The 22,517-nt window shown below is 43.6% G+C and overlaps 1 protein-coding gene across 1 annotated transcript; it reads right to left on the reverse strand.

The window, feature by feature from the left end:
• Positions 1-1,633: 1,633 nt before the first annotated feature.
• On the reverse strand, positions 1,634-20,533 carry LOC310788141 (DNA topoisomerase 2-alpha-like). Its single transcript, XM_083649654.1, has 35 exons — positions 20,410-20,533; positions 18,775-18,921; positions 18,430-18,520; positions 17,750-17,813; positions 17,446-17,591; positions 17,130-17,227; positions 16,814-17,026; positions 16,121-16,294; positions 15,816-15,917; positions 15,550-15,687; positions 15,300-15,438; positions 15,031-15,188; positions 14,437-14,562; positions 12,260-12,370; positions 11,581-11,686; positions 11,335-11,444; positions 10,900-10,992; positions 10,667-10,781; positions 10,325-10,446; positions 9,753-9,901; positions 8,777-9,008; positions 8,553-8,687; positions 8,199-8,399; positions 7,823-8,018; positions 7,476-7,567; positions 7,220-7,366; positions 6,912-6,995; positions 6,370-6,576; positions 5,825-5,939; positions 5,277-5,429; positions 4,089-4,263; positions 3,911-3,963; positions 3,685-3,807; positions 2,318-2,553; positions 1,634-1,811 (listed from the first exon to the last, which is right to left on the reverse strand). The coding sequence occupies exons 1-35, from the start codon at positions 20,431-20,433 to the stop codon at positions 1,677-1,679; spliced, it is 4,710 nt and encodes a 1,569-aa protein (XP_083505780.1). The 5' UTR covers positions 20,434-20,533; the 3' UTR covers positions 1,634-1,676.
• Positions 20,534-22,517: the final 1,984 nt, after the last annotated feature.

A 22,517-nucleotide genomic window follows, 5' to 3' on the forward strand; every position in this document is an offset into this window, starting at 1 on the left:
ATTTATATTGACACATTTGTTTCACAAGCGAAAATAACATTTTGTCAGGGAGTGTCAATCATATTTTTCAAATCACTTGTGGAGGTTCAAGGAAAAATATATTTTGGTCAGAGAAGGGTCACACAGCTTTTTAATTCAGAGCGCCCCAAATCCCTACCGTGATCCCCCCCCCCCCCTTCTAAATAACGAACGGTCCCTAAGAAGCTGCAAATGTACTGCATGGTCTCTTTTGGCCATTCTCCAGTCTCCAGGTCCCCCGGAGGACGAGGGAGCCCTGTCAATCTCGAATGTCTTTTGTTGCAGAGGCATTTGGTTTACCGTATTTAGGATAGCCAAGCGAATGTGATTGGATGAACAGTGTTTGACGCTAGGCCAATCAGATGCAGAGGATTGGTCTGGAGCAACCAGGCGACTTCATGCAACTCAAGCCCATTTGAGGATATACATCTTTCAAGAGCCCAAGTTTGCCATTGATGACATGACTGATGACATCACCACTGATGACATCATCACCACCATTTCAACAGCCCAAGTTTGGCACTGATGACATCATCACCATTGTCAATTCCTGACTGAATGAATGCCAGACTCACCCCAAAACAACTTCTCTTGACCACGTGGTAAAAACACACCATTGGTCACTGCCACAACAGTCAATCTGAGTGACCAATAAAAGACGTATTATGTTGTCAGCTCTGATGGATGAGATGATGCGCACTGTGAGCGGCTGGTGTCAGATAATTGATAATGCCCAGGCTCAGGGTGCCAGGCTGAGCCGTCAGCGAGACAACAGCCTTCTCTGATAACAGACATCTGGGAGGACACAGACCCGGCATCATCCTCTGCAGACCAGACGTCTGCAGACGGTGACGGTGTGATTTCCAATATTCAAACCCAAGGTGATCATTTATGAGCTGTCGTTAGCCCATAAGCACGTCACATCACCCTCACACCTTAACACGGGTCTAGCAACCATTGCATTTGTGCAATGGTACTCGGGCCCAATTTCACACAGGTTAGGGCGAATTGTATAATGTATCTGGTCTCAAAGCCTGTGTTCTTTTAGCATTTGAGCATTCTAATTTTTAGTTTTTTTTTAATAGTGTTCCTGTCCTTGAGAACAGTTGACAAATGTTGCCCTTCTGGTAACCTTCCAGTAGACAATTCACCTTTCCTAAGCCCTGCCCCTTTTCAGAACCTAGGTCAACTTCCCCTTTCCTGTGGTTAGACTAGATCAGCAGTTCCCAACCTTTTCCAACTCATGGCCCACTTGAAAAGCTCAAAAATGTTCACAGCCCACATCCAACCGTAAACAGTATGAGGCCAAATAGTGTGTTCTCACAGATCTTTTTATCTTAATGATAAAAGGAGCTGTTCATCAGCAGCACACAGAAATCAGAAACTAAAAGCGAGGGACTTTCTGCAATAGCTAATTAGTGAATAATTGATTACAAATTAAGTAGCTGTATCATTCAACAATGGAGGAATGCATTGTCATACTAATATGACAGTCAGGAGTCAGGACAGGCCTCAAGCAACTGCTTTTTAACCAAGCCAACAACACCACACAATACAACATATAAACTTTATTTAACAACATATAAAAACATGTAAAAAAACACACAAAGGGTAGGTAAGGTAACAAGAACAAATCTAAAAGAAAAAGGACCATGTGCCTAGTCGGAATCGGAGTCAGACTCCATGGTGTAGGTGACTGGCTTCCTGGCTCGTGAGGTCTTCTGCGCCGCTGAAGGTGCAGTCACTTCCTCATCTGAAATCTGGAAGCTGTCATCGTCCCAAATCTTGTTTTTCTACAATGACACAAACACAGAGAATTAATGGAAAACATGTTTTAAGTGTTATAGTGAGCGACTGCGGCAAATGGTGTATTTTTGTATTATTATTTGGCGGAAGAGGGAATGTGAAAACATAAACCCTATGCCAAGAAAAATATTGCTGGTTTCTCACGTTTTCACTTCAATGGCCTTAGCCTTTTTGGCTCATGAGATCTTTTCAATACCCACTGGATAAACACAAATGCATGCTGGCCAATATGGAAATTTTCTCATACCCAATACACCTACTCTTCTAAAATGATTAGCAACATGATCGTCGAGCACAATACACTATCAGGAGCCCTTGTTAAGACCTTTCCTTACAAAATGGCTGCATTTTCGGAGGACCAAATTATCTATGGGTTTGAACAACTTATGTCAGGCAGAAACTTTTCCAGAAAGCATTAGCATTTTGAAATATAAGCCCTTTAAAATACTCTCCAACTGCCGAAGTGTCAAAACGCACACAAGCCAACACCAACCTTGCTGGTGGTAGCTTTGCCGGGTTTTTTGCCCTTGAGGCGGGACATGAGGTCGCTGTCCGAGTCGTCACTGCTCACAGCCTGTTTGCGTTTGGCAGCGGGCATCTCCTTGACCGCTGGGGCTTTCACGTCAGCCTCCGAGTCACTGGAGTCAAAGGACGGGAGCTTCTTGGCGGCGGTTTTGGAGGCAGGTTTGGGCTTGGACAGGGCATCCAAGATGGACGGCTGCTTTACATCTATGGGAGTCACAGGGTTATGAGTTAGAAACACATTTACAAACCAGTATCATTGCAGTATGTTTTTGGTTGCTTGTAAAGAAATTATATTATCAAAATGTTACAATTTATTTCATTTCACTTTCTTCCAATGTCCTCCAGCCCACGTGGGCTTAGAAAAACTTTTCCACACATCAGGTTGCAGTTTGGATACAGGACAAAAAAACAACATATTCCTAAATTAAATTATGTATTGCACAAAGTGTGTTAATGTTTTTCCCATGCTTTTCAGATGAAGAATGCCAGAGAATCCATATTTTTTAAACCTAATGTATTTGACCTAACCTTAAGTGTAAAAATAAAAATAAAAAAAAATAAAGATCTGATCTTTGGCTTGTGGTAGTTTTCTGTGACAGAGATGAACCACATATAGCTGCTCTTATTACAACTAGCAGAATACCCGTGCAGTGAATAGCATCACTGATGACATCACAATTGCTCGAGGGACCATCACTGATGACATTGAGTGCTTGAGTGACACCGACGTCATCAGTGATGTCAGACATTGTGACATCACAATGTGGGCCAAAAACTGAAACCAACAGAGCCCACTTAATACGTTTTATATGGATGATAAATGGCTACATAGAGACATTGTCGGACTGTAAACAATGACAAGTCCACACACTGCTTGTAGACTTCTCCCAGTAGATTTATTTTTGAAATGTCAAAAATCAATCTACTGGGAGAAGTCTACAAAGCAGTGTGCGGACTCTACTTCGTTTATTGATTACTGATCGTTTGTCCTGCATCTGTTCATCAAGTGGATGTGCATGCTTCACTTTTTACCAGTCTTCTTAGTCGTCAGACTGATAGACTCTGGGTTCCCAGATTGCTCGCAGGGGTGCTCTTTACACTTCCCGAATGATTCAGCGCGATCACAAGTGAAACAGCATCGCTGTGGGCTAACAATTTCTGCTCACTCACAGAGAAGTTGCATTCTTATTTATAGCCTAGGGCCTGTTTCAATACCTGCAGCTTTCTTCCTGGGCACAGGGGCCTGTTTCAATACCTGCAGCTTTCTTCCTGGGCACAGGGGCCTGTTTCAATACCTGCAGCTTTCTTCCTGGGCACAGGGGCCTGTTTCAATACCTGCAGCTTTCTTCCTGGGCAGAGGGGGTTTCTTTGCAGCTGCAGGTTTCTTGGGTGCTGCCTCTTTCTTGGGTGCTGCCTCTTTCTTGGGCGCTGCCTCCTTGGCCTTGGGCTTAGCCTGAGCTGTAAGAACAAGTTAAAACACAGAGCTCATTAATTACATCTCAGATCTTTACCATATACATTTCACAAGCTCAAAACGAGGGCATCCAGGGAAAATACTTACCACTGGGTTTGCTTTGTTTGACTATCTCCGAGCTGCCGTTTGCCACTTTCTTCCTGCATGAGATAGAAGTTTGACAGTTAGGTTGAGTAAAAATTTGCTAAATTCATCGCGTGTGATGTTTAATTGGCGATGTCAAAACGGACGGCACCAAGTACGCCATCTTCTGCTTCATACTCACGTGGCTTTAGGAGGCGGGGCTGGGGAGTCCGTGTCGCTGTCGTCGATCACGACGCTGGACTCGGCGGCTAAGCTGGTGTCGTCGTCACTGACGACCGCTTTCCTTTTCGGAGGATCCTTCTTCCCGCAGTCTTCAAACTCATCTTCACTGCTGGACATACTGTACTTCAGCGCAGCTTTAGAAATGGGCAACAAAATGGGTTGATTAGCACCGTTGAATGTTTCTATATTCCTAAACATCCTTACAAATGCACACAAACTGTTGTTACCATGGTTAATTACTACAGGAATTAGTTTCGTAGTCACGCTCCACCTTTATTTTACATCAATTAGAAACATGTTTTGTTTTAGCATTTCTGCGATTCAGTAATTTAGTTTTCAGTAATCACAGCTGGAGAAAAGCACAATTAGGGTTGACATGAGGAAAGGGAGCCAATTAGCCTTAGGAAATGACTAGAGTTTTATCATTGTTTTTGGGTTAAACTCCCTTACATCAGTGGTTCAAATGAGGGTCCCCGGGGTCCTTGGGGGAAGGGTTTCCAGGGGGTCCCCAGCCAAAAGGGGGGTAATTTATTTGAGCTATAATTCCATTCAAGTAACACGGTGACTATTTTGGTCATGGGTTTTAAACACTTTCTGTAATAAAACATCTAAAGCATCAATCTTATTATCGTATGGGGGACCGTGGGACAAAATCCTATGAAATGGGAGTCTGTGGTCTAATTTGTGTCAGTTTAGGGGTCCTTCATATGATTTTTTTTTTGAGCCACAGCCTTACATTGTTAGAGTGATTAAATCTTCTCTCATGCGATATGCAAGGTAACAGTTTTAGGACATTAATTTAGCACAGTCATAGGCTGTGACGGGCACCAGAGAACGCAATATCAGATTGATTAAACAAACAAAGCTAAAACTAGAGGCGCACAATCCCCTGCCATCACTTAGGGGATCTGATTAATAGACCCTTCTCACGGGGGCCATTTTGTAAAGGCAGTGGTAAACCCTCATTGGAAACCCTCATTACCGTTTTGCTTGCACCCGTGTTTACCACTACCTTTTTGACCCAAAATGGCCCCCATGAAAAGGGTCTATTTCAGCAGTGTAGAGACTAGGATAAATAAAACGACAATAGATACAATGGACAAACTGTCAGTGATGACAGTGGTCGGGGATTAGCTAGCAGCCTCACCTTTAGCTTTGCGATCAGCCTTCTTCCTGGGGGCAACCTCCTCCTCCACCTCCATCTCCCTGTCGGACCACGCCTCCTCGTCCGAAGATGCGCTCTTCTTGGCCTTCGTCACAGGCTTGAACTGAAGGGCGGTCTGTTTTCCCGTCTTCGACACTGTTGTAGAGTATGTTTGTGGTGTTATGTCAAATAAAATGCATTGCGAAATTCATTACAATAAGGGTCAATAGAGCATGATCCTGTCAAATATTATTACGGTAGTCTCAATTGTAAAAGTACAAATATTTTACTGCATTTTTTTTTTGCATCTATCGAATATTTTTAACTACAGCAGACACTAACTTGCAGGAAACATTTCAATATATGGTGTAAAACACACATTTGTTTTTGTCAAAACGTTGTTGCCTAATGCAGTGGTTCTCAACCTGTGGTACGGGTAGCACTGGTGGTACGTGGGGCTCTCCTCTCATAATATAGTGGTAATTGGTGTAACCACTGGTCTAATTGAAGTGCATCTTTAAGTGTTGTTAGAGTACCATGTCCAGCCTCACCTTTGTCCTTGGCCGGGCCTTTCGGTTTCTTGCTCAGCCGTGCGGCCAAGCTCATCCCCTCAAGCTCATTCTCTCCATCTTCTCCAAACTCCATCTTCATCACCGCATCATCACTCTAAGATCAGAGAGAGATGGTGTTTATGCTTACAATTCAAATCTATCAATAGCACATCACCACAATACATCACGGAAAACCGCACATCACAATTTTAATTTATTTATGTATCAAATAAATCTACAACACTGACATATCAGCAGAATTTAAATATTTCAAATGCCTGCCAGTTTAAAATGGTCAAGATGCCGATATAAAATGTAAAAGTGTAGAAAATAATTGTGTTCCTCAACTCGTCAAGACTAATAATAGTCATAATTCGGATTATTAATCCGGATAACAATGTGGACAGCAATCTCTAACAAAATAATCAGATTGGTACTTCATGCTAAAACACATGTCCAAGTCAGTCACGCTATAAATTAAAAGACAATCAGTGTCGACGGTCGTGTGATCTAATTGATATAAATAGTGGTAAAGCGAGGCAGACCTTCCTCTTCCTGCCCCTCTTGGCCTCTCCTTTAGCGAGGCCAGCCTTCTTGTTGGCGTCGGCCTTCATGGCACTGGTGATGCGCGGGATGACGCGGCGACCCTGCGGCGTGGGCATGGTCTCCTGCTTCACCTTCACTTTGCTCTTGCCACCCTTCCCCTTCACGGCGGGCATGGCCGCGTCCTCCTTCTCCTTTGCCTCGACACGCTGAAGACAGAGGAGACGCAGGATGGAAGTCAGCTTTCTGCACGTTTCCCCATTTCAACATAAATGACTGTAGGTGACTGGCTATGTTGAAAAGATGCAGACATTATGTGGATCAAGAAAGAACAACCATATTGTCGAGACCTTGACAGAAACTTTTGACTGTTTGAGCAAATTCACTTTTTTTTTTGCAGGACCAGGAAGAAATGCTAAAATAAATTGCCTGTGTTTCCAAGCCTGCGGAGGAACCTGGTGAAACAGGCGGGACTGAGGACCGAGCTGACGCAAAGTTTGGCATAAGAAATAACTTTAGTGTCGATAGGTAAAGGCCTATTTACCTCCAGTTCCTCGGAAAAGGCAGCCAGGTCTTCCTTCCACAGGTCAGCTGGATTCTTCTTCTTTAGGGTGTTCAGCTCCGTGATCTACAGGAAAGTAGTTGGGTCAGAAATGAGCAAGATCTACCCAAGATAGACCACTTCATCAAATCAGCAATATCACACAAAGTCAGTTTAAAAAAACAAGCAGAATCATAACATCCTGATGGAATGTTGCGGACTTAATTTATCGCTCTGGGAGCATCACCAATCTGCCATTTCAAGCTTTAATTTGAAAAGATGAAGTCAGTAAGACTGGATCAGTATCGGACCTTTGCGTCCCTCTGCTTGCAGAGCTCATCTTTCTTCTCCTTGGTCAGGTACCACATGGGCATACTGAGCAGGTAGTTATAGTCTGGCCCGCTGGTGTCCTCCTTCTCCTTCTCCTCTTCATCCAAGTCCTCAATCACCTCCTCATTCTGAGAACAGGGACAGACATATACAATGTTATTTGTTCAGGTGGAAGCCGATCTTCTCAAACCCAATTTCCATCATAGCAAAACCTGGAAACTATTCATGGTGTCCTACCTTCTCCTGAGCCTGTTTCCATGCTTTGACTGGGTCTGAATCATAGCCCATCTGCTCCAGCATGCTGATCAGCTCCTTCTTTGGCTTGTTCTCTGGAGGTGAACAGACAGATCACATCAGCCATGTTTATGGCTACAATGCTAATCACGATCAATTTTGTAGATATTGTGATTGCAATTACTAATGATTTGGGAACAAAATGTTCAACTACAATAGACGTTCTAAAACAAATGTTTCAATACAGCTGATGTCCAAGTATTCAGCAATTGTTAATTGTCACGTTGAAATCAAACTGTAGCAGTCTGCTTCAACCAGAAGTCATAACTAGTTTGGTATGAGCCACGAACCGATGACCAAGGTTCCCTGGATCTTCTCCAGGATGAAGCGGGCCTGGTTGGTGAGCTTGGCACTCTCTGCCCCCAGCATGCCAACCAGCCAGTCCTTCCTCAGCACGTAGTACTTCATCCTCAGCTCATAGAAGTCCTTCAGGATTTCCTGCACCATCTCATACTTCTTCAGGCTGCCCACATGGTCAAACAGCACCTAAAACAAGGACAAGTCTCAGGTTGAGAAGGGTTTGAAGAAATCGCAAGTCAAGTTCTCCAACAATGTTTCTTCACATCCCTTTGCCGTGCTTCATCAAAATGCACTAGAGTAGAAGTTCTTAGATTCTATCCTTTTGCTGCATCAAATCAATACGTGGATGTGTGGGGCAGCCATTACCATAGAATTGCAGGTGAGCGGGTTCTGCAGCTTGAAGACTTTGTGGAGGCCAGCAGCCTCCACCTCCCTCATCTTCTCCTCCGTCAGCTTGACCACAAAGCGCACCGTGGTGTCGGTGTGGTACTCCTTGTAGTCTGTGATCAGAGCTGGGACCTTCTCTGTGCCATTCAGCATCGGCTCCAGCACGTTCTCCTTGTAGGGCTAGATCACAGAGGAGAGGATGAAACGGACATGGAGTCAAGAAGATCAATCTAGTTTAATAAATGAAAAAAAAAAAAATTGAATTTGATATGGTGAGTATTTAACAAACAGTATGATGAATGATTGAATGACAGGGTTGTAAGTACTGCTAACCTGTGTCCAGGATTTGACAGGTAATTCCGATATCTCAATGGTGGTGGAATCAATGATGGCGACTTCTCCGCTGATCAGGTACTGGTTCTCCATCAGTTGGTCAATGGTGCCCTTGAAGCCTTTGTAGTTTGGAAGCTGCAGGAGAAGAAACATTTTTAGTGTCCTTCTCACATCCTGAGATAAAATACAATCAAAAATCAACAGCAGCCATTTCCTTTGCTGACCATGGGCAGCGGCTCCTCCCCGTTGAGCATGCGGTGGAGGTTGTTGACGACCTCTCGGACGTCGTAGTTGGGGAGCTTGCAGGCCCAACCTGTGCCGATGCCCTCGGCACCGTTCACGAGGACCATGGGGAGGATGGGGATGTACCACTCGGGCTCCACGCGCTGGTTGTCATCGTAGTTGTACTTGAGCAGGTTGTCGTCCACAGGAGGGAAGACCAGCCGAGCCAGAGAGCTGCAGGGAAAGGAGTTGTTTTTGGCGAAAGTCTTGAGCGAATCACTCACTAGCTGTGTTCGGAATGGTTCACTCATTCACTATTCCCCATTGTAGTTGCATTGAGGGTATTTTATAGTCAATCTATATAGTCAATCAAATTAACAGTTGAGCTCTGATTCACATGGCTGTAAGTAATCATTTTCTACAGATTACAGAAAACTATTATTAGATTATTTCTGCTAATGCACGCAAATTCACATTTTGAATATCAATAATCAAATTGATGTTCACATTTAACGGCATAAATAATATAAGGCAGTGGCGACGGCAGGATCCTATTTCATAAGTACGCACAAGCACCGGATAATGGCAGGGTAACAGGACAACTAAGCCATAACCATTTTAAAGCTGAAAATCATGGGATCGTGAAGATTGGGTGGATGTGCAAGCACAAGAAGTCACACATCACATGCCTCAAACTTTGAAAGACTTCTTGTGCAATTCAAAATGTTTCAAGACTTCAAAATTCTAAAATGTATTTTCCATAGGATGTTGGAAGCCTGCATCTTTCTATTAATTTCAGTAGCTGCTGACCTGGGCATGGTGAAGTAGCCTAGGTAAACCCAGCCCCCACGTGACCTGCTCTCTCAGTTCCCAGTCATAGTGACTGAGAACAGGTCTGAGAGCAGGTCACGTGGGGGATGGGTTTACCCAGGCTAATGGTGAAGATCATGTATCTTATTATTTTCAGTAGCTGCTGACCTGAGCATGGTGAAGATGTATCGAGGGCTGGCAGAGTCTTTGCCGCCGTGCAGCCTGGTTCCAAATTGACCCAGAGGCTGCAGTAGGTTCACGTTGTTGCTTCCCACAAAGGTCTGGGCCAAACCAACAATGGTCATCATCAGAGAGATCTGCGGGGGAGAGAAACACAGAGGGCACAAAGAGTTGATGAGATCCAATCTGCAGTATTAACAAAACTGCTATGGGTGTGTAGAATGGACAGGTTAGTTCAGCATGAACATTTGGTCTGACATATCCACTTTATTTTATTTTATAATATATAAATTGAGCATGACTCCCTGTGCGTACCAAATTTGACAACAGCAGAATACAATCAAAGTCAAATAAAAGCAAAGAGCAAAGTCAAAATGTTCTATATAAATGCAACAATACGCAGTAGTCCAATGTCAAACACAGCCGGCTAATGGAGCGGTCTGGTTTAAATGACTAAACAAAGCAAAGAAAGCTCTTTACAGAATATGCCACATCCTTTATATTAGAGTTTAAAATCATCACTAAAGAGGGCAGCTCTTTCCATTTGAAAATGGTCTCACCTCTCCATGGTGGTAGGCTGACATTTCAGCCACGGAGCCAGCCAGCTGAGCCACCTTCACCTCCCGCTTGTCATTCCTCTTGAAGCAGGCGAACAGCACCTTCCTCTGGCCCGGCTTCAGACCTGACATACAGATAAAGATACGGCCAGACAGAATCAATGCAAAGACACTCTCTACACCTCGCACACACAGGGTGCATACAGACATTACAAAACGAAACTCAAGGACTTTCAAGCACTTTCTCAAGCACATTTTTTTTCATTTTCAAAAACTTCACACAAATCAAATAATTGATGAACATGCATTTGTTCCTGGTGATTGTATCAATATTGTGGCACGCACCATCCACTAGGCAGGGGATGGACCGCTCGTTGTCAGAGTTGGAGAAGAGCACCAGCTCCTTGTTGACAAAGTCGTTGTAGGAGAGCGACGTGGTGGCCTGACCATACAGGTAGTCCTGTGCAGAGAGAGAGCACAACAAATCCAATGAGACCTAAGAGCAAAGCGTGACGGAGGAGCACAGTGTGGACCTTCAATAGTTTTGGACAGTGAATGAGGTGTCATTAATGCCGTACCTCGGGCAGGTTGTGCTGCCTGCGCTGGCGCCGGTCGGTCATGAAGTTGGTCAGCCAGTCTTTGCGCTCCTCAATCTTCTTCTTGCTAAAGGCCTGGCCCGAGGGAAAAAACATTTTAGAAATGAGCTATATTGGCCATACAAATCGTTGACTCAAGGCAAATATCCAGGCAACGGCTCATAATATAATATCAGCATTTTTAAGTTAGTCAGAAAAAGCACTCGTTTTTGTCTGTTGGGGCACTGTGGCCCAATTGGTTGCTTGTCATTTTCGTTAGGTAATAGAACTTATTCTACTGTTGCACTCATGGCAAATTTCCCTGCATATTAAGAACATCAGCCAAACACCTAAAATACATTTTAGGAAGTTAAGAGCGTTATAAACGTAAGAGCTAGGAGTCTTGATGACAGGGAATGTCGGGGGAAAAGATCTTACCAGGGTGATAGCCTCATCGTCTTCAGGACCGGAGTACTTGAATGGAATACGATGTCTCTGCATATCTGAGAAATACTCCTTGGCTTCCTGCGATGTGCTGGTTCCCAAACCTGGATGGACATAAGCCAATGGAGACCCCATTAGATCTAGTAATATGCTGACCGACTCGACATACCAAAAAGGCCAAGTATAATGTGGTGGGCTTACTTGCTCTGCCTTACTACCACACAGGGGTTTGAGACAAACCTTTGTAGTATTTTATTTTCCAAGATTTTAAGTTGGGCTGGTTGTCCTTCCACTTGTTGAACTCGGGGATGCTGTAGAAAGACATCTGCGTTTTCTTGTGAGAGGCCTAAACAGAATAAATAAATAAAAATCTTTCCATCAATTTGATGGTTGCCATATGAGCCACAAGATGATGTTCAAAAGCAGGCATAATATGATAACCTGACACTGCCAGATGGGGGCGGTATTGGATATGATGTGACCAGCATGAAAGAGGAATCGTGAAAAGGTTCTGTTTATTATTTGATATGTGAATGGTAGAATTGGCCCACAAAAATGAGGAAAGGCTGCATCCCTTTCAGAAGCCATGATTCAGTTCTGAGTGTTTCAGTGTTTTGTCACCAGATTGCAGTTTTGTTGTGTATCCAAACTCCTAAGTATGTTTAGGTTTCCATTAAGGCTGGAATTAAACTTTAATCTACACAGCGTCTGATAAATGCACAAATTCACAAGCTACTTCCACCCATTTTCCAGCCAATTAAATCATATCAACAGAACCACGGAATAAAAGCTGCTTCCTTGCCAAAAGCTGCCAAAACTTCACCAGCACATGGCACATCCCTCCCCTAGTGTTTATTGCAGACGGTTTGCTGTAAACTAGAGGGAGTACCTTCTACGGCAACTAGAGGGGGCCGAGTACCTTGATGATGGGGGTGATGAACTCTTCAAGGAAGTTGTGGCGCAGCAAAGACGGCCAGTTGTGGTGGATGAAATTGATCAGCAGTCCCTTGATGTGGGAGCCATCTTGATCCTATTGAATTCACAAAAACAAATCAAGTCATAACTTACAAATGTGAAGTGGACAACTACTGTCAACCTTAATGTTAGGTAATCATGAATGAAAAGCAAGGTTTAAGATTATGAAGACAATGATATAATTCTATGGTAGAATATGGAATCGTAAAATAAGATATTATTCGTCACATCAGCGGTAGGGGTGTAAATCACAAGTTTCATCAGGATACGATCTTGTATTGATTATTTGGACAATGATACAATATTTTCTGATATCACAAATTCTGCCACAACCACAATACGATATGGATTCAATTCAGGGGTCTGCGATCGATATGGGACGATATCATATTACTCATTTAACACAATCAGCACAATAGCTACAACATTTAATACCTCTCAAATGTTATCAAGACTTTTAATACTTTTTTGCCCTAAATTGATTTATCAACTTTTAATACTTTTCAAGATACCCGGATATCCTAAGTCAAGTCAAGTCAAATTTATTTGTATAGCACATTTCATACACAGATGCAGTTCAAAGTGCTTCACATTAGGGATGCACCGATTGCCATTTTCTTGGCCGATTCCGATTTCCGATTTTTGAATAGTCTGACTTGCCGATACCGATTTTTGCCGATTCCGATTTTTTTTTCTAAAAACAACAATTGACAGCTTACACAAACGTTTTTGTAACTTTGTTTGAAAATTAAGATTCATAGAACAATTCTTAGATCTAATGGGGATCCAAATAAACAAATAAACAATTCTTATCATTTGCATGAAGTAGGACCATCTCACTCAAACACATCTCAAAATAAAAGTGTTCCAGGTTAGGCTACTGGACAGAGCTTTTTTGTGCAAATACAATGAATACAAAAATTAAATTAAATCCAATAGCCTATATCCCACAGCTATCATGCATTTACTTTTCCAAAAGAAAACAGGTGCAACAGAACATCAAAATGATCCATGGACAAGGAGTTTATAGCCTGGCTCCAGACCAGTCCTCTTAAGTAGAGGGGAAATTAGTTTATGAGTTACAGTAACGATCTTCAGTCTGAATATCAGGCGGAGTTTACATACAGTCCGAAGTTTGGTATGCGTATTTTTATCTGCCATCCGAAAAAATATCATCACGCACAGAAAACGTTGCACACTTGTGAGTCCGATGCATTTTTATTATTATGTCCATCGTTCTCATGTCGCTCTATTTGCAATACGAAACAAATAGTCTCTCCTGTATCCACCACGTTGCAACATGAGTGACAGTCTGAGGCAGCAGCGCTGATGTGGAATGGAGAATGCAGGTCGGGGAATGGTTATATTGGCCGTTGCACCTGTGTATTCTCCTGTCTCTTCCGAGTAACGCCTGATTACCTCCTCAGCTCGTGTCTCGGTTCTCTGTTGATATTACATGATACAGCCTCTGCTGGCGCTGGACACAATGCTCGCGTTCACCTCGCCAAGCCGGCTGTGCGCGGTGGCGGGTTGCTGGAGCACCGCTTCACGGGGAGAGAGAGCAGAGAGAGAGGGGCCAGTGAGGTGCGGCGAGCCGCTCTGACTGGACTCCAGCCGAGCGGGACTCGGCCGCATCTCTGTCTCCACGGCTTATTTTCGACTTGCATGTGTGACAAACTGCGAGCTTTGTCTACTTCACTGACGGTGAAAAAAATCCACAACGAGGAAGGTATGCTGCTGGCGTGTGTGGTGTGGTGGCTGGGTGCCTGTCTCGGTGCTTTGGGGTGCGCGCACGTCATGTGAAAATCGGCTCACAGAATCGGCTATTTAGAGTGACCGGAACAGATCACCGATCGAGGCCGATCACGTGAAAATCGGCCATTTCCGGTCACGTGCCGATCGATCGGTGCATCCCTACTTCACATAAAATGGATGACATAAGAAAAAAGAAAAAAGAGGATAAAATAGACATTTCATAACAGCTTTGTCTTTATACTGTAGTTTGGACGTCAAGCAGACCCTCTACTGGTACCTTGCGTCTTCTGTTGCCCGTACAGTCAGAGTCAAAAGAAAAGTGGATGGAAAAACGAATGAAATCGATCAGTAGGTTGCAAAGTGTACCTGATCTGTCATGATCATGAGCTTGCCGTAGCGCAGGGTCTTCAGGGACTCGGAGTCGTCGTACTTCTTCTTGTACTGGAGGCCCAGGATCTTGATGATGCTGTTGATCTCCGCATTCTCCATAATCTGAAAGGTGAGGAACCAAATGATTTCCACTCTCAGTTGCTTGCTCAACTATCAGTGTGACAGAGGATCAACAGTGCAGTTTCCCATCGTCCCCCAAACAGACAGACAAACCAATACAAAAACCAATATGAATCATTCAATGTCAGAATGATTATGGGAGTCTAATGGCTGCCTCTTTTGGATTAGAGAATCATAATTAACATATCATAAAAAACATAATTCTTCTTGGGGGTGGGGGGGATACTACGGCATTCGTCTTTTAGCTTTTCTTGTAGTGCTCTGGTGCATTGTGTGCCTCTAGTTTGTTGCTGCTGTAATAATTGGCATTTTCATTCAGAATAAACACAGTACAGGCCATCTATCTGCTCCTCCTGGTCCTGCCACAGGCACAGAGTGCACTAATATGCATCGGTAAATCCAGGCAGCTGCCATCTAAAAACACTTTGTTGTGTTGGAGGCGGGTCTAACCTGTTTGTGCGAAGCCTCCCGGACGTTGAGCATTTTCCCCCTAAGAGGAAAGACCCCGTAGCGGTCCCGGCCCACCACGCCCAGCCCAGACACCGCCAGCGTCTTGGCCGAGTCTCCCTCGGTGAGGATCAGCGTGCAGCCTGCAGAGTTCTTACTACCTGCCAAAGCACACGGTCATCACAGTCAAGACATTCCCCCCCCCCTGATAAGCCTAAAATGTTATTTACGGGGGGAAAAAACACATAACAAAAACAGATTGTGTACAATACCTGCATCGTTGGCGTCATCCAGTTTTGGCACTCCTTTGATTTTGGTGTGTTTGACAGCTGAGCATTTCTTGTTGAGCTGGCTCTGAGCCTTGAACTTCACCCAGTTCATGATGCTCTCCACAATCCCGGAGGAGACGGTCTGAGGAGAACAAACGAGAAAATAAGGTTGAGGAGGAGCTAGTGTCCTCAATTAAATTACAGCTCAGAGTTGGTTGTAGTCTGGTTGTGTGAGGTGGTTGTTAATTTGCACCTGTTTAATGAACTTGTCACCGAGAGAACAGTTGGAACCAAAGTTCTTCTGCTGCAGAGTCATGTTCTCTTTGGTCTGAGAGTCAAAGGTGGGGTTCTCAATCAGGCAATTGACAAACAGCCACAGGTGGTTCTTCACCTGGATGGAGAAGAAGTGGAGAATACGGTATTAGCACTGTGAGAACAGAGACACCATTGACAACATCTCCCCTTTTGTGTTGTCGGGCAAAGGGAGCGAGACCAGAGTTTTCAAGAGGGGGACTGTACCTGGAATGGCTTGACGACCACCCCATGCTTGTTCTTCTTCTTCACTACATCAATGAGCTTGGACACGATCTGGTCGGCCACGTAGTCAGTGTGCCTCCCTCCCTGGGGTCCAGAAGACAAAGTTAAAGATCCCATTCACAGAATACTCTCATACATCCACATCACAGTGCCACAAAGTGGCTGGGAGGGACAGCAGCCAAACTTGGACCCAATTTCATTCTTCATTATGTGACACGGAGGTCATGACTACCTACTCTTTGTTACATAAATGCACAGTCTATATAATAATCAACTGTTGACGTTACCTTGGTGGTGGCAATACTGTTGACAAAGCTGACTTGCTGGAAGCCCTTCTCGCTCATGGCGACGCAGACCTCCCAGCGGTCGTTGACCACCTCGTGGACCGCAGTGAGGGACGCGCCCAACTCGTCCACCTTGTCCTTCAGGTACATGTCCACGTAGCTACGGAAGCCAGTCACCTGGGGTACAAGGAGTGGCTGCCTTAACGGTGTGTTCACACAAGAATAACCCCCTACTGACTGATGCAATGACTACACCTCAAAATGTAAACAATAGCTAGATAGTATAAAAGTGGATTTGTGTAGCACTTTTCCAATATCCTGAATAGAATTGGAGCGATGAGATTTTGCTTATTTGCAGCAGTTAAAATCCTAGCTGCCAGGTTTTGTATGAGCTGAAGACTCTTGTCTTGACTGATGCCAGAATCAAGCTCTCCACAAAATAATAAAAGAAAAAAATATAAGAGTTGGTTCTTAGCTGGAGGAAGCAAGACTGCACAATTTTCTAATAAAGCTCAATTCATCATCATAGCATCAAAGATTACAAAGAAATATCTGGCAGCTGGCTTCATGTTGGCAGATTATCAAGTTCCTTATGAATCTGGTTAAAGATATAGTCGATATAATTGATAGCTGGATGAATGAATGACAGGCAGAGAGAAAATTCAAAATGTTAAAATGTTCAGCATGTTAACATACCGGCAGCCTCTTGCCATTAAAGAACACGCGGACACCCTTGGCGGTACCGGCGATGTCGTAGGCCCGCCGGGTCATCAGAGCCACTGTGTCCTTGTCCAGGATGCTCATGTTGAACTTGGACAGGTCTGGCTTGAAGGTGATGCAGGTGAACTCTTCTCCTTCGAACGGTTTGATGTTCGAGTCTCCAGCCCTGGCCATGTTGTCATGCCAGGTCTGTAGGGAACATGGGGGCACACTGTAAGTCTGGGTTTAGCCCTTTAAGGTTAGGAGGATGACTAAAAAGGCTTGAAACAGTTTGGTTCAGTATCCTTCCCACCTGCTTGAAGCTCCTCTTAGACTCCTTACAGGCCGTCTCTACTGTGAACTTTGTGCTGAAGATGTTGCAAAGCTTAGCGCCATATCCATTACGTCCACCTAGAGAACAAAGCATTTTGATGAAGATGCTACTTACGTTTCTAGAAAAAGCTGTAAGCTGTTTTCTACCTAGACTAAATGCTGAACATGGCTGTGTAGCAGGTTTTGTGCAAAGCCCTGGATGCATCTTTCTATACCGCATTGTATGTGTAGTGTAAATCTGGCGTTTACCAATGAAACTGAAGTGAGTCCTTCAGATTTCCCCTAAGTAGTCTTACCAGTGACTTTCTTCTCGTCATCATCGTAGTTGCTCGAGGTGAGGAGCTGTCCGAAGATGAGGGCAGGCACGTAGACCTTCTCCACCTTGTGCTCCACCACAGGTATACCCTTCCCGTTATTCCACACACTGATAATGTTGTTTTCACTGCAGAGGGGAAAAAAGTCACACACTCATCATGTGCTATTGTGAGAACACTGAAGATAGCTAAGTGAGAAGAACACCTAAGATGAAAAGGGACACGGAGGCGGGTCTGAAAATATATTTTGGGATTTTAAATGGGTGCACCATGCTCTCATACTCACGTATCAATGTTGACCTTGATGCAGGACATGCTCTGATCCCTCTGCTTGTTATCCGCAGCGTTCACTGTGGGGAGAGTAACAAACAAAGGTTGCTTCATAGTGTGGTAGCTAGAGCAATTATAAAATCAGTTTTCTTTTTTTCCCAAATTCCGTTTTCTTTCCCCCCGAATTCCGTTTTCTCCATTTTAATTTTAAGTTAGGGGTCAGGGCCAGGGGCGAACATTTTTTTCTTTTTTCATGACTTGGCTCTTCTCAGACAGCTTCTCAAGGTTTCTTAATGTGAAAACTAAGTTGTGATGTGGAGTAAGGGTCCCACGCAAGGCCGACCCCCCTCTCAAAACACCCCAATCGAAAACTGAATCATTTCTCTAGGCTTATTTTACTTATTTTAATTATAAAATAATCATTTAGGTTACTACGATAATTAGATCTACCGTACTTCTTATTTTGATAATTAGGCTTACTTTTATCCATTTCAGCCAAATTATGAAAAATTCTGCAATATTCCATGTTTTGCAGTTGATTCCATTTTTATTACCAAATTCTGTGATTCCGTATGTTTTTCCCGTTTTGCGGAACTCATATGGCCCTACTGGTAGGTTTACTATGAGATGGCTTGCAGCATTTTGCCTTTTAATGTCATGTACAATTCAACACAATGACAGGTGTTTTCTACTCACCAAGGATCTCATCAAAGATCTTGTAGAGCCCCGGTACAAAGGTCACGTCACGGCAGATCATTCCTTCATTTTCATCGTACACCCACATTTGCTGAGAAGAGAAGTCAACTGAGTGAATGCACCCTATGCATTACATGTGTGGAATATGAACATGCGTGTTCTTTCCTCCCAACTATTAACATCTCTAAACACTGCAGTAAGAACATAATTCTCCAAGGAAATATCCACCTAACACTGCCTGACCTCATCTCCTGTTGATTTTTACCCACAAACTAAAGGCAATAAAATGTGATTTAATGAAGCAATACATTTCAGAGAGACAGACATTGCTGTCTGGGTTCCTACCTGAGTGACAGGCTCCACAGAGCCAATGTAGGTGTCCGGTCTGAGCAGAATGTGCTCCAGCTGGGTCTTCTTCTGGTAGATCCTCTCCACCGACAGCCGCTTAGGATCCTTCTTCGTCTTCTCCACCAGCTTGTTCTCGAACAAGCTCTGTGACAAACAAACAAAACAGGGGTTCCGAAAAATGTAAATAGAGAGCCGCAGGAATGAGTCCGGAAGTAGGTTCTTCAGTGGAAAAGTCTATGGGATTTAACATGGGGGTTTTGCTTAAATGCATAAAACAAGGTCTGTGGTTAACAAAAGTTTATGGGAATGTAAATCTGGGTTGTGCATGATCATCTTCACAAACGTGAATAACTTTTTTTTAAACGTGATTTTTATAAAACGCTCCAAAAGGCATACACGTTATTCACGTTTGTGAAGAGTATCGTGTTGAACCCAAATTCGCGTTCCCATAAACTTATGTTAACCACAGACCTTATTTTATGCATTTAAGTGAAATCCCCATCTAAACCCACATACTAGACTTTCCCACTGAAGAACCAAATGGCGGCGATTTCTGGATAAAGCCTACAAAAATACGTCATCCCTGCGGTACTACACAGGACAAATTGAAGCTTTAGTTTGGGGTAAATGTGTGTTGGGGGGCTTGTGTTAATGACGTAATATAATCCTTGAGTGAAGGTCTTTGAAATTAAGGGGAACATTTCCTACAACGGCATAAATGGTAACAGATGCCGACATTATTATCATTCTTGCATTCACTGGTTTTCAGACTAAAGGCTTTTGCACACCAAGTCCGTATTTTCGTCCGAAATTGACGCACCAAAGAAAAAAAAGAATACGACCTCATTTGTGTCAATCATGATTGACACACCGAGTCCGACAATTACGTCCGTCATTTAAGTTTTCGGACGAGGTTCGATTTTCTGCGTTTTTCGCATCAGTCAATAGATTTTTGCGAGCTGGGACCCGTCTGTGTTTTCAGATGACGGATTAAAAAACACGCATACGAAAACAATCGGACTGTGTGTGCAAAGACCGTAGCCTATTGCAATCCAACTGCTTGGTGGAAAGGAATGTGCGCTAACAAGGGGACAGAGGGAGGGAGGAGAGAGAAGGAAGCAGACTGACAACAAGGGGAGGGAGGCAGAAATTACATTTGCCATGTGAATAGGGGACTGCCCCCTAGTCCGATACCTCACGAGTCCGATACCTCACGAGTCCGACACCTCATGGTTTTGGGTTAGGGTCTGGGGGAGGTTAGGTTTAGGCGTGGGGGTGGGAGAGGTTAGGTTTTGGGTTAGGGTCTGGGGGAAGTTAGCCTCTTTTTTCGGACTCGTGAGGTGTCGGACTCGTGAGGTATCGGACTCGTGCCATGGCACCTGTGAATAAGGGCTCGGCATTGGACCGCTTGGTCCCAAACTTTGGATAACAACTGTGTGCAGGAGGTAGCGTTAGGTACAGTTGTATTGTGTGATTGATAACGTGTATGTAGCTTGCGGCCATTTTAGCGACGTTATCGTGTTGCTAAATCTACTCGCTAGTAGCCAGAGTTAGCCAATTTAGCGTTCGCTACTTAAAGTTCGGTCGTTGATACGACGTGTTGCGTGCATAAACCAAAGTGACGGTACCTACCTTCAGCGGTTCAGCCTTCGCCATTCTTCTTATCTGCTGACTGATGCTGCCAACGCTTCTATTTCTGCTAAAACTTATTCTTGTGTCGCGGCGGACTGCTGTGTGTTTGCTGCTGCTAACGATGCTAGCTGACTGTCTGCCACACTGTTTTGTTTTCCCTCCTTGCTTTGAAAGTCCGGGCAAGTAATGTTCTTCTTCTTTTTCTTTAGATTTCCGGCAGACTAGGCACGGGTTGGTGCATTGCTGCCTCACACTGTTAAACTACGTCACTGCACATTGACCTAAATCCTCTGATACAACAGGTCTGTAGCATGGACATATTATGATATATATATATATATATAGTACAACTATTTTTTAAAGCATTTTAGGAAATGTCTATGGGAAAATAAATGGCAGATGAAAATCTGATCTGGTAGTGTTGAAGCAGGGAGTAGGCGGTCACTTTGCCTCACTATCTGATACAAATCGAGAGACAAAACCTGGATCTGATCCACCGACACGACTGAGCCTGACATTTAGTGAACTTTTACATCTAAATGATCATTGTTTGACTGTATTGCTAACAGTTATAAGCCAACAGTGGACTCATCCATTTAAAAAAGAGCCATTATCTATGTGGATTGTGCACTGATATGACTATGCAAAGGAATTCAGAAGGCTACTTTCTTAAACAAATAACTTTATTAAAGAATATTCAACATTAAATTGTCAACACATCGGCGTAATGCTGCAATTACAAATGACAGAAATCCACTGAGGGCAACACTTGTTAGAAAATAGTGTTTTCCATGAAGACACCTGTCAGAGTTTTGTCAAGAGTTGGAGGTGGCACGGAATTTGACGGAGGAGGCCGCTTCATAATTCTCTATGCATAAAAAAATAAAAACTAGTACATACTCAAATACATAAACACTCAAATGCCCCCTCCACCACAGATAGCAAAGGGTTACTCTCTTGCGTGGACTATCATATGTCTTTTCAAGTCTGCTTTACGACCAAAACCTTTACCACAGACTGAGCAATTAAATTGTGTCTCACCTGTGTGTTGTGTCATGTGTGACTTAAAGTTATCTTTACGACTAAAACCTTTACCACAGAGTGAGCAAATAAATTGTTTATCTCCTGTGTGGATTATCATGTGTGACTTCAAGTGATGTTTATGACCAAAACCTTTACCACAGACTGAGCAATTAAATTGTTTAACCTCTGTGTGGACTATCATATGTCTCTTCAAGTCTGCTTTCCGACCAAAACCTTTACCACAGACTGAGCAATTAAATTGTGTCTCACCTGTGTGTTGTGTCATGTGTGACTTCAAGTGTCCTTTCTGACCAAAACCTTTACCACAGACTGAGCAATTAAATTGTTTATCCTCTGTGTGGACTATCATATGTCTCTTCAAGTCTGCTTTCCGACCAAAACCTTTACCACAGACTGAGCAATTAAATTGTTTATCCTCTGTGTGGACTATCATATGTCTCTTCAAGTCTGCTTTCCGACCAAAACCTTTACCACAGACTGAGCAATTAAATTGTGTCTCACCTGTGTGTTGTGTCTGACTCATGTGTGACTTCAAGTGTCCTTTCTGACCAAAACCTTTACCACAGACTGAGCAATTAAATTGTTTATCCTCTGTGTGGACTATCATGTGTGACTTCAAGTGATCTTTACGACCAAAACCTTTACCACAGACTGAACAATTAAATTGTCCACCTGTGTGGATTTTCATGTGTTTGTTTAAGTCTTTTTTATGACCAAAACTTTTACCACAGACTGACACAGAGTCTAAACCTGACTGAGGTTCACTAGTTTCCATCCATTCATCATCACGGTCTTCACTTTCAGGTTCAGAAGAATGTGATGTCTTGTCAGCAATAGTTGGTAGTGAATTACTAGCGGGATCTAAGTTCCTGACTGGTTCTGATACTCCACAGTCCTCTCCATCAGCTTCTGTTTTCATTTGTTCGTTTGAGCTGTTGGCTAGAGGCTCTGCCTCTTTGTTCTCCTCAGTTTGGATTTGATGAAGCTGTGAGGACTGAGGTTTCTCTTCCTCATATTCACTCTTCAAATGGACAGCAGTGAATGGGAACTTGGTGATATCAGCC

Source organism: Poromitra crassiceps (assembly GCF_964638095.1).
Source record: "Poromitra crassiceps genome assembly, chromosome: 13".
NCBI lineage: Eukaryota > Metazoa > Chordata > Actinopteri > Beryciformes > Melamphaidae > Poromitra > Poromitra crassiceps.